This window comes from Salvelinus sp. IW2-2015, linkage group LG20, assembly GCF_002910315.2.
Source record: "Salvelinus sp. IW2-2015 linkage group LG20, ASM291031v2, whole genome shotgun sequence".
In the NCBI taxonomy this organism is placed as follows: Eukaryota; Metazoa; Chordata; class Actinopteri; order Salmoniformes; family Salmonidae; genus Salvelinus; species Salvelinus sp. IW2-2015.
The window spans coordinates 45,807,404-45,819,822 of record NC_036860.1 but is presented as its reverse complement, the minus strand read 5'-3'; the positions used below and the strand labels follow the sequence as shown (position 1 = coordinate 45,819,822).

The window sequence follows — 12,419 nt, the reverse complement described above, 5'->3', positions numbered from 1 at the left end:
ATAGATCATAGATGACCAGGTGAGAGGCGTAGGTCTGTAAGGTTTTACGTGGACGGCCCTTGTCACTCCTCCTCATCAGTCAGGCTGACAGGATCTTGGCGTAGCAGAAACCGATGATAAAGAAAGGTGCTGCTGCTGAGAGTCCAAGACAAGTCATGCACAAACCTGGAATGACATGAAGAATATACTTACTTGTCGTAGATGTTGTTGATGGGGGTGGGTAAGCAGGCCAGGTTCAGGATGGAGCGGTTGCTGCAGTAGACATGCCTGATGAGGTTGCCACATAGGGAGGTACCCACATTCAAAGTGAAGAGCACAGCTATAAGGCTGATTGCTCCTGGCCAGCATGAACACAAACACCATGTGGGCCATGGTCATGATAGCATGGTACCTCAGTGGTTAACCGCCACATACTGTACCTGCAGTTAGAATAGCATAGAATAGTCAGTATCTGGTGTGACCAACATTTGCAGAGCGACACTCCTTAGCATAGAGTTGATCAGGTAGTTGATTGTGGCCTGTGAAATGTTGTCCCACTTCACTTCAATGACTGTGCGAAGTTGTTGGATATTGGCGGGATCTTAAACACACTGTCGTACACGTATATCCAGAGCATCCCAAACATGCTCAATGGGTGACATGTCTGGTGAGTATGCAGGCCATGGAAGAACAGGAACATTTTCAGCTTCCAGGAATTGTGTACAGATCCTTGCAACATGGGGGCATGTATTATCATGCTGAAACATGAGGTGATGGCGGCGGATTAATGGATTTCGTCACGGTATCTCTTTGCATTCAAATTGCCATCGATAAAATGCAATTGTGTTCGTCGTCCGTAGCTTATGCCTGCCCATAACATGACCCCACCACCATGTTCACAACATTGACATCAGCAAACCGCTTTTTATTGTCCCCAGTTCAAGGTGCACCTGTGTAATGATCATGCTGTTTAGTCAGCTTTTTGATATGTCACAACTGTCAGGTGGATGGATTATCTTGGCAAATGAGAAATGCTCACTAACAGGGATGTAAACAAATTTGTGCACAATATCTGAGAGAAATAAGCTTTTTGTGCATATGGAACATTTCTGGGATCTTTTATTTCAGCTCATGAAACATGAGGCCAACACTCTACATGCTGCGTTTATATTTTTGTTCAGAATACAATGTTGTTGGTCCAACCTCAGTTTTCTCCAGAGTTACAGGCATTAAACTCTGTAACTGTTTTAAAGTCGCCTTTGGCCTCATTTTGAAATCCCTTAGTAGTTTGATTCCTCTCTGGAAACTGAGTTAGGAAGGACAACTGTATCTTTGCAGTGACTGGGTCTATTGATAAACCATCCAATGTCTGTATTTTTAACCATTTACCAATAGGTGCCCTTCTCTGCGAGGCGTTGGAAAACCTCCTTTGAAAAACCTCCCTGGTCTTTGTGGTTGAATCTGTGTTTGAAATTCACATTTCAACTGAGGGACCTTACAGATAATTGTATGTGTGGAGTACAGATATTAGGTAGTTATGGAACATTTATGTTAAACACAATTATTGCACACAGAGTGAGTCCATGCAACTTATTATGTGACTTGTTAAGCACATCTCTATCCATGGTTTCTGGTTTGGGTAGGCTTTAATAGTCACAGTGGGTACAACATCTCCTACACATTTCCTGATAAACTCAGTCACCGAATCCGGGTATTCGTCGATATTATTCTCAGAGGCTACCCGGAACATATCCCAGTCTGTCTGATCAAAAAAATCTTGAAGCATGGATTACTATTGGTCAGACCAGCGTTGAATAATCCGTAGCACGAGTACTTCCTGTTTGAGTTTCTGCCTACAGGAAGGGAGGAGCAAAATGGATTCATGATCAGGTTTGCCGAAGGGACGGCGGGGAAGGGCCTTGTAGGCGTTTCAAAAAGCTGTGTAGCAGTGGTCCAATGTTTTGTCAGATCGGGTGCTACATTAAATGTGTTGGTAGAACATCTGTATCGGCTTGATGGGGAGTATACACGGCTGTGACTATAACCGAAGATAATTCTCTTGGGAGATAATATGGTATTCTAGGTCGGGTGAACAAAAGGACTTGAGTTTCTGTATGTTATCACAATCACACCATGTGTAGTTAATCATGAAACATACACCCCCACCCTTCTTCTTCCCGGATAGATCTTTATTCCTGTCTGCGCAATGAACTGAGAACCCAACTGGAGCGGGTAAGGGTCCCCACTCCAGAGGCGCCACCTAAGTGGGCCAAGACTAAGGTGGAGCGGGGTCCACGTCCCGCACCAGGGCCGCCACCGCGTTGAACTGCCCACCCAGACCCTCCCCTATAGGTTCAGGTTTTGCAGCCGGAGTCCGCACCTTTGGGGGGGGGGGGGGGTACTGTCACGCCCTGACTTTAGAGATCCTTTTTATGTCTCTATTTTGGTTGGTCAGGGCGTGAGTTTGGGTGGGCATTCTATGTCTGGTGTTCTATGTTGTCCTTGTTTTGTATTTCTATGTGTTTGGCCTGGTATGGTTCCCAATCAGAGGCAGCTGTCTATCGTTGTCTCTGATTGAGAACCATACTTAGGTAGCCTGTTCCCACCTGTGTTTGTGGGTAGTTGTTTTCTGTTTTGTGTGTCGTCACCTTACAGAACTGTTCGTTTGTCATTTTTGTTGTTTTTGTTCAGTGTTCAGTTGATTGATTAAAATATGAACACTTACCACGCTGCACCTTGGTCCTCTTCTCCTTCTCCCGACGACGTTCCTTACATGCATCTTGTTGCTGCAGTCTGACTAATGAGTACCCCAGTCACTGGCATAGAGCCACTAATCACACCATGAAACACCAAGGGGTTAATGAGGACTCTAAGGACACAGACTCCTCACCTCCTCCATACAGCTACTAGTGACTCAGCACTGTGCAGAAACTCACTCATTGTCCAGCCAATTAGACTAATCAACTAAAGTTTTACATTCTGAGTTTAGAACTGACTGACTAACATCAGACCATGGCTTTGATCTCATGTCAGGGATGCTGTATGATGATGTAAACCTGACAAAGACCCTTACAGGTCAAAATATTGTTAATAAACTTTGGACGCATGCTCTCATTCAAAGATTTTTCTTTATTTTTACTAATTTCTAGAATAATAGTAAAGACATCAAAACTATGAAATAACACATATGGAATCATGTAGTAACCAAAAAAGTGCTAAACAAATCAAAATATATTTTAGTTTTGAATTTCTTCAAAGTAGCCACCCTTTGCCTTGATGACAGCTTTGCACACTCTTGGCATTCTCTCAACCAGTTTCATGAGGTAGTCAGTCACCTGGAATGCATTTGAATTCACAGGTGTACCTTGTTAAAAGTTAATGTGTGGAATTTATTTTTATTCTTAGTTTTTTTCAATTGTTTAAGCACAATTTTGAAAACAGGGCCCGGTTTGTCAAAACACTACACACAATTAGCACAACCCTACACCAAAGTAGCACAACACTTCAGATCATTTGCAAAATGGAACACTTTTGAAGTGTTCACACTGTATATCTGCTAAGATTTGGCTGAACTCTCAGTCCAGCCTCCCTCAGCGTCAATCCATGGTTCACAACATGGTCCACTAGTGTTGCACGAATGTCATTTGATAAGTTTGGTCCTCTTCTTCTTTGTGCACGTTCTCCTCCTGCTTCAGGTCTTCCTCGACCTCTGGCTCGGCCTCTGCCTCTACCTCCTTCTCCTCCTCTGTGTTCTCCTCCTCTGTGTACTCCTCCTCTGTGTACTCCTCCTCTCACCCTCACTCTTCTTCTGACTCCTTCCATTTTGGTTGAAGGCAGGTGAACCTACCTGCTGCATTTTTATAGTGCTGATTGGTTTGTCTACAATTTAGCAATCATGTGTTTGTGCACCTGATGGCTGTGTTTAACAGATTGGCTCATAGGTGTGGTAATTTGACAATCAGTGCTTTGGAATTGCAAGGAACTGACATCATGATATACTTCTGTGTCTGATGTATACAAGTGTGTTTAGTGTTTTGCAAATAGTGTGAAGCTGACAATGTGCTTACAGTTGTGCAAATCTAGCCTTGTGGTTTGGTCCTTGAGAGTAAGGTTTTGCTAATTGTGGGAAAAGTTACATTTTAGTGTGTAAGCAATCGTAAAAAACTGTAATGCATTTGAGCCAACCAGTTGTGTTGGGACAAGGGTGGTATACAGAGATAGTCCTATTTGGTAAAAGACCAAGTCCATATTATGGCAAGAACATGTCAAATAAGCAAAGAGAAACGACAGTCCATCATTACTTTAAGACATGAAGGTCAGTCAATACAGGACATTTCAAGAACTTTGAAAGTTTCTTCAAGTGCAGTCACAAAAACCAACAATCGCTATGATGAAACTGGCTCTCATGAGGACCACCACAGGAATGGAAGACCCAGAGTTACTTCTGCTCCAGAGGACAAGTTCATTAGAGTTACCAGCCTCAGAAATTCCAGCCMAAAAAAAAGCTTCACAGAGTTCAAGTAACAGACACATCTCAACATCAACTGTTCAGAGGAGACTGCGTGAATCAGGCCTTCATAGTCGAGTTGCTTCAAAGAAAACACTACTAAAGGACACCAATAATAAGAAGAGACTTGCTTGAGCCAAGAAACACGAGAAATGGACATTGGACCGGTGTTAACCTGTCCTTTGGTCTGAAGTCCAAATGTGAGATTTTTGGTTCCAACCGCCATGTATTTGATAGACGCAGAGTAGGTGAATGGATGATCTCCGCATGTGTGGTTCCCACCATGAAGCATGGAGTAGGTGTGATGGTGTGACACTGTTGGTGATTTATTTAGAATTCAAGGCACACTAAACCAGCATGGCAACCACAGCATTCTGCAGCGATACGCCATCCCATCTAATTTGTCCAGAATATATTTATGAAATATAAAACTTGAGCACATTATAGAACATGGCATATATTAAAAAATATCTGTTAATTTAATATACTTTTTGCTTTTCTTTACCTCTCGTACCTTAGCATTAGGTCGCCAAAGTGGAGTTTGAATGCAAAAGTTAAATAATTGAGTTGTAGTTTAAAATAAATTGTGCAGCTCTTGAGGTATAGCCTACCTGTCACTTACGAAACATAGTAAGTTTAGCTGTGTGTATTTCAAAAATAGCCCCAGCCCGCCTTCAACTGACAGAGCAGCCGTTGCAATTTAGAATTTTCTTCTGATGAAGGAGAAGAACAGCTGTCACCACCAAAAATCTTTTTCATGGCTAATGGCATTTCATTTGATTGTATTTTCATAATATTGGTCCATCTTGGTACACATTTGTAGTAAGTACACTCATCATGAGAACACTCTTCTGGTCTTGGTGGATGGAATATTGAAGCACCGTTAGGTGCAGCTCGTTGCATTTCTTGCAGGGTCGTCTGAGGTGGCAAGCCTCTAGTTTGTGGGATAGTCCGCACTTCCAACACTGTTGTCTATCCTTTATCCACTCAATGATCTGTCCTGTGTTCAACTTCTTGAACTCGGGACAGACGGTGAGGTAGTGTTTGATGTCACAGTGAGGAGAGTATGGCTTGGAAGGGGGATTGGATGATGCAGGCTCCTAAGAGCTGGGGTCTTTGCTAGAGTTGAAGTAGATCGAAGTGTATCTCTCTTTTGGTCAAGAAGAGGAATGCTGGTTTTCTTTGCTGGCACGGGCATGTCATATTTGTAGAGGGCCGCAGCTCTCCCACTTAACCTGGGACTTCCTCTGCAACCAGGCTGCCAGGTCAGATAAGGTGTACGTTTGGTCCATGCCTGTCTAGAGAATGCTGTGAGTAAAGCAATACTCTACGATGGAATTCCGGTAGGTCCGTGGCATCTTGCTTAAGAGTCGGTCGACATGGGATCCACATCTGAACATCTGAACTTGCTCATCGGGTTGTCTAGGACCATTTGGAGGAGGGCAAAGTCACTCTCTCTGCCACTCTCAAAATGGGGCAACAACGGTTTTGGGATGCCATGTGAGGAGGCAATCAGCTGTCCATGCAAAGTGGCAAAGCAGGCGCATGGTAGGGTGATGTCTGGTCCGGAGGAGTGTATGGCGCTGCTGGATTGGGATAGGGCATGCCTAGGCCCGGAGGGGAGTAGTGTTCTGCTGGAATGGGATAACCCAGAGCGATGTAGGGTGCTACTAGGGCTGTTACGGTGACATATTACCGCCTCACCGATGGTCATGAGTCATGACTAATAGCCTCCAACACTCTACTCAGCAAATTGGATGCAGTCTATCAGTGCCATCCGTTTTGTCACCAAAGCCCCATATACTACCCACCACTGCGACCTGTATGCTCTCGTTGGCTGGCCCTCGCTTCATATTTGTTGCCAAACCCACTGGCTCCGGGTCATCTATAAGTCTTGCTCGGTAAAGCCCCGCCTTATCTCAGCTCACTGGTCACCATAGCAGCACCCACCCGTAGCATGCGCTCCAGCAGGTATATTTCACTGGTCACCTCCAAAGCAAATTCCTCTTTTGGCCGCCTTTCCTTCCGGTTCTCTGCTGCAAATGACTGGAACAAATTGCAAAAATCACTGAAGCTGGAGACTCATATCTCCCTCACTAGCTTTAAGCACCAGCTGTCAGAGTAGTTCACAGATCACTGCACCTGTACATAGCCCATCTGTAAATAGCCCATCCAACTACCTCATCCCCATACTGTTATTATTCTTTTTTTGTTCCTTTGCACCCCAGTATCTCTACTTGCACACTCATCTTCTGCACATCTATCACTCCAGTGTTTAATTGCTAAATTGTAATTATTTCGCCACTATGGTCTATTTATTTCCTTACCTCCCTTATCTTACCTCATTAGCACACTGTATATATACTTTTTTTATTGACTGTACGTTTGTTTATTGCATGTGTAACTCTGTGTTGTTGTTTGTGTCGCACTGCTTTGTTTTATCTTCGCCAGGTCGCAGTTGTAAATGAGAACTTGTTCTCAACTAGCCTACCTGGTTAAATAAAGGTGTGAAAAAAAGAACACTAAGGTAACTTGCCTAAATGACTACCGACCCGTAGCACTCACGTCTGTAGCCATGAAGTGCTTTGAAAGGCTGGACATGGCTCACATTAACACCATCATCCCAGAAACCCTAGACCCACTCCAATTTGCATACCTCCCAAACAAATMCACAGATGATGCAATCTCCATTGCACTCCACACTGCCCTGTCCCACCTGGACAAAAGGAACAGCTATGTGAGAATGCTATTCATTGACTACAGATCAGCGTTCAACACCATAGTTCACCCTCAAAGCTCATCACTAAGCTAAGGATCCTGGGACTAAACACCTCCCTCTGCAACTGGATCCCCTTGGTGTAAGGGTAGGTAACAACACATCAGCCACGCTGATCCTCAACACGGGGGCCCCTCAGGGGTGCGTACTCAGTCCCCTCGTGTTCTTCCTGTTCACTCATGATAGCACGGCCAGGCACGACTCCAACAGCATCATTAAGTTTGCCAATGACACAACAGTGGTAGGCCTGATCACAGACAACGATGAGACAGCCTATAGGGAGGAGGTCAGAAACCTGGCCGTGTGGTGCCAGGACATCATCTTCTCCCTCAACATGATCAAGACAAAGGAGATGATGGTGGACCACAGGAAAAAGACGACCGAGCACGCCCCCATTCTCATTGACGGGGCTGCAGTAGAGCAGGTTGAGAGCTTCAAGTTCCTTGGTCCACATCACCAACGGTACCGGAGCGCCAAGTCTAGGTCCAAGAGGCATCTAAACAGCTTCTACCCCCAAGCCATAAGACTCCTGAACATCTAGTCAAATGGCTACCCAAACTATTTGCACTATTTGCACTGCCCCCCCCCCCCCCCCCCTCTTTACACCACTGCTATTCTGTTGTCATCTACGCATAGTCACTTTAATAACTCTACCTACATGTACTGTACATACTACCTCAACTAACCGGTGCCCCCGCACATTGACTCTGTTTCGGTATCCCCCTGTATATAGTCTCGCTATTGTTATTTCACTGCTGCTCTTTAATTACTTGTTACTTTTATCTCTTATTCTTACCTGTATTTTGTTTAACTGCATTGTTGTTTAGGGGCTCGTAAGTAGGCATTTCACTGTTTCACTGAATACCTTTTGTATTCGGCGAATGTGACTAATACAATTTGATTTGATTTGATATCAGCCTTCAAATAGCGAGTTTCCTGCCGAGCCAGCAACTGTTTACCGGCCAATGTGTAGCCGTTTCCCAGCCAATGTATTTTCACACGAGATGGTGGGTAAGAGTGCGCTGCAGAGTTTGCGTCGGCTGYAGCATTCACGCTAAAATATATCGCTCTGTGATATATGTTTCGTTCTTGTAATTCCAGGTTAATGAGCGGCCTTATTTGGTCGCAGCATAATGTTATAATAAGGTATTTTGATGTCCATTAGGGAACATTATGAAAAGGTTCCTATTTGGTTCTGATAGGACGTTATCCATGGGACATTCAATGACCAAAAGGGGACGTTTCATGATGGTCAAGGGGATTTTGTATGATGCTCTCAAGGGAACGTTCTCTGGGGGACCTTTGTCTATTTCCCTGTAAGTCATCAGTACGTCATTGAGGACCATGCCAGTACCTTTTTAGGATGTTCTCAGGACTTTATTTTACTAGTCATTAGGATGTCATGTGATCTTCCCAGGGGAACGTCCCTGAAGACAAAATTAGTCATTAGGACATCCCCCGGAATGTTATGTATTGGTCACCTAAAGTGGTCAGGACGTTGTGTCATGGTGTCATTTTAGTCCTCAGTTAATCTTTCTATTCTCTCATCATTGATTTCATAGACTTTCAGCAATTTGAGTTTGGGTTTTTAGTATAGTTGTCAAATGTTGGTGGGAAATATAATTCTGTTTTAATGTTACTCCTGAATCACTATGATAAATATAGTTTTTCTAGATTTTTTACAGAGCTGAGTTTTACTATGAAGTGCAAAGTGTAGGAATACAGGTGAAATCAGTCATTGATACAGATATGGTGACGTAGCAGGAAGTTTGGAATGCTGTGAGGTGGGGACATGTGGAATAATAATTTCTGTATGAATAAACATACACATTGTAATCATGTACGTCAAATATGTACATTGAAAACACTATGTTAAAAGTGCTGTTGTGGGTGTCCTTAACATTGCCAAAAGAGCTGTGAATGGATCAGTGATTTACCAATCATGGCCTTGATGGGCTTGGCAACAGTAACAAGGGATGATGTGTAATGAATCTAGGGTTTGCATACCCTGGGTAGACCTTTGTTGGGGGACTGAACATTTTATTGCGAGGTGACCTCCCCGGAACAAGCCAGGTATTAGACAAAAACCTCCAGGGGACCATGACACAATGTCCCAATAACGTTCTAAAAACGTCCCCAGGACAAACCGGGAATTAGACAAAACCCCCAGGGGACCATGACACTATGTCCCAAGAACATCCTAAAAATGTCCTTGGGACAAACCGGGAACTAGACAAAACCTCCAAGCAACCATGACACAAGGCCCTGGAAACTTTAGGCGACCATTTTGTGACATTCCGGGGACGTCCTAGCGACTCATTTTTATTTGCAGGGATGGTCCGGAGGTTAACTTCATGTTTTAATGTTTTGCCGAAACCCTTAAAGGGACCTAATGGGAACTTTGCCGAATGTCCTTAGGATGTCCCCTGTTTGCGGGCAGAGCTTTAGAGTCTTTATATTGACAAATTCACTTCTTGTGTAAGCGCCTTAATTATGGGTCCATTAGTTCACAATGACTCTGGGTGTTGTTCAATCAATCATAAACAGCTAGTTTAAGAGAAGAAAAAAAACTTCTAGCACTGTATGAATTCATGGGGGTAAGGACCTGACCATTACCATGGCACTTTTGTTGATGCCTCATAGCAACATTATCTGAGGTGCTGACTGTGGCTCCCCTGACAGAAAAAGAGWGGTTGAGTCCTATAAAATGATAGAAGGTAGCAGAACCTGCTTAGTTATAGACTCATAAAGGTAGGTGAGATATCGACACYAGGTTCATCTACAGATTGAGAACTGAAGGATCGGGGAAAAAGCAAGGTGCCGATTAAGAGGTTTTCAAAGTATTTTCAGATTTTCCTATTTTGAATGTTTTATTTGTTATCATGGTGCTATGTTGTTTCATTATCCTACGTTTAATACAATTATGATAAGCCACTCTGGATACAAGTTTATTTATGCTAAATGTAAAGTCAAATGTATTTTAGATGAGTTTGAGGAATTAATAAGGTAGTAAGAGTATGTGTATAACTCTAAAGCTCTGTTAGAGGATGGTTTTACAGTTATAAACAAGCTGATCTGAGGACTCAGAAAAAATCCTCATATATGTCCTTGAAGTTACAATTATGGCTGATATCGTGATCATTGATATGCAGTGAACTTCCACTCCCCATACCGTCAGCCTGGGTGCCAGTCTGTTTCTTCTTCAGCCATTATATCATGCATTATCTTGATAAAAAKAAAATGTTGGCTGGGATTCAATGCAAGGAGCGTTATAGAGAAGCTCACTAGACAGCCGACAATGCACCTTAATGGAATTTTCCCCAACATTCACAGAGCTTGGATTCATGGTAAACGCTCAAGCGTAAATTACCTTTAAAAGTCTGGTATAGAGCRCTGATTTATAGCGCCTTAGATTGAAGCCAATCCCACTGGGCACAGATGTCAGTTCAAGACTAGTTTTKATTAACTAACATGAAATTCAACATGAAATCCAGAAAACATTTAACCATGTCATTGGATTTAGGTTAAAAGGTCTGTGAAAAAAAGAAGAAATGCCCTTACGTTGATTACTTTTTTCAAATCCAATCAGTTTTCCAGGTTGAATCAACATCATCAAATAGATTTTTGGGGTTTAAATGATGTGGAAACGACGTTGATTCAACCAGTTTGTGCCCAGTGGGAGGTCTCATTGTTTAATGCAGAAACAGCAGACTCCCTAGGCTACAATCCCATTTGGTTTGTCATTTGAGGAGTCCTTTTCAATAGGAAATCGACATATGTCTTTGATTTTATGATCATGGCTTTAATTCTAGCAATTGTTGTACAATGAACTTCTATTATATAATATTTTCAGACGACACTATCTATCCTTTTACCTTTACATTTGTCTGGGCCTCGGTGTGACACAATGTGTTTCACATCTTTTCTCTCTTTCCTCTCCTCCTCTCTCAGACATTCGATGTTTAACCTGACCTACAACAGCTACATGCTCCAGCTGGAGGGGTTAAAGGTAACGGAGGAGACCATGTACCCTGTCTTTATCATCCTCTTCTTCTCCTACGTCATCATCATGTTTACCAATGTGGGAATAGTGGTCCTCATCTCCATGGAGAAGAGCCTGCACCAGCCCATGTACATCCTCTTCTGTAACCTGTCCTTCAACGACATCATCGGCAACTCCATCACGTTCCCCCGTCTGCTGGCAGACATCCTCGTCCCTGCCTCTGAGCGCTACATTACCTACTCAGAGTGTGTGGTCCAGGCCTTCTGCACACAAATGTTTGGGACGACCTCTCATACAATACTGATGATCATGGCCTTTGATAGGTATGTGGCCATCTGCAACCCCCTGCGATATTCCACCATCATGACCAACAAAATGGTTATAAGGTTGTCTGTGTCTGCCTGGGGGGTGGCCATAGTCTTAGTGGGGATCCTGCTGGGCCTCACTATCCGCCTGTCACGCTGCAGGTCGATGATATTAAACCCTTTCTGCGATAACGCCTCGTTATTCAAGCTCTCCTGCGAGAGTGTGTTGATCAACAACATGTATGGCCTCACCTTCACCGTTGTCCTCTTCGTCTCCTCAATTGGCAGCATCGCACTGACCTACATGAAGATCGCAGCCGAGTGCCTTACCAGGAAGAACAAGGCTATGAACAGTAAGGCCCTGAAGACCTGCAGCACACATCTGACTGTGTACATGATCATGCTGATTAGTGGTTCCATCATCATCATCCTGCACCGTTTTCCTCAGTACTCAGACTACAGGAAGGTGGCAGCCCTGCTCTTCCACATCATCCCCGGGAGCCTGAACCCCATCATATACGGCCTTCAGTCCAAAGAGATACGCAAAGTAGTAGTCAATATGTCCTGCTCCAGGAAAGTTTCACCTTGATTGCAATTAGAGCTGACCCCAATTCGTCGACTGGTCGATTGTTTGGTCAATAGGCTGTTGGTCAAACAAGATTTTTTTTAGTTGAGCAGTAGCAAATATATACTGTATATATATATATATATATATATATATAGGATTATGGCACATAAGATACCTGTCTTATTTGCGCCCATTTCATTGAACGAATCCATTGTGGAGTCCAAGACTAATCCATTGCAGAGGCCGCGGGGATGACACAGTCCAAGAAGAAGGGGAGTGTG

General features: G+C 43.6%; 1 protein-coding gene across 1 annotated transcript; it reads left to right on the top strand.

The window, feature by feature from the left end:
• Window positions 1-11,220: 11,220 nt before the first annotated feature.
• On the top strand, window positions 11,221-12,159 carry LOC111981784 (olfactory receptor 8G17-like). The gene has a single exon (XM_024013219.1). The coding sequence runs from the start codon at window positions 11,221-11,223 to the stop codon at window positions 12,157-12,159; it is 939 nt and encodes a 312-aa protein (XP_023868987.1).
• The last annotated feature ends 260 nt before the right edge of the window (window positions 12,160-12,419 follow it).

Coding starts and splice junctions, on each gene's coding strand:
- LOC111981784 (XM_024013219.1), top strand. CDS start 11,221: ATGTTTAACCTGACCTACAACAGCTACATGCTCCAGCTGGAGGGGTTA.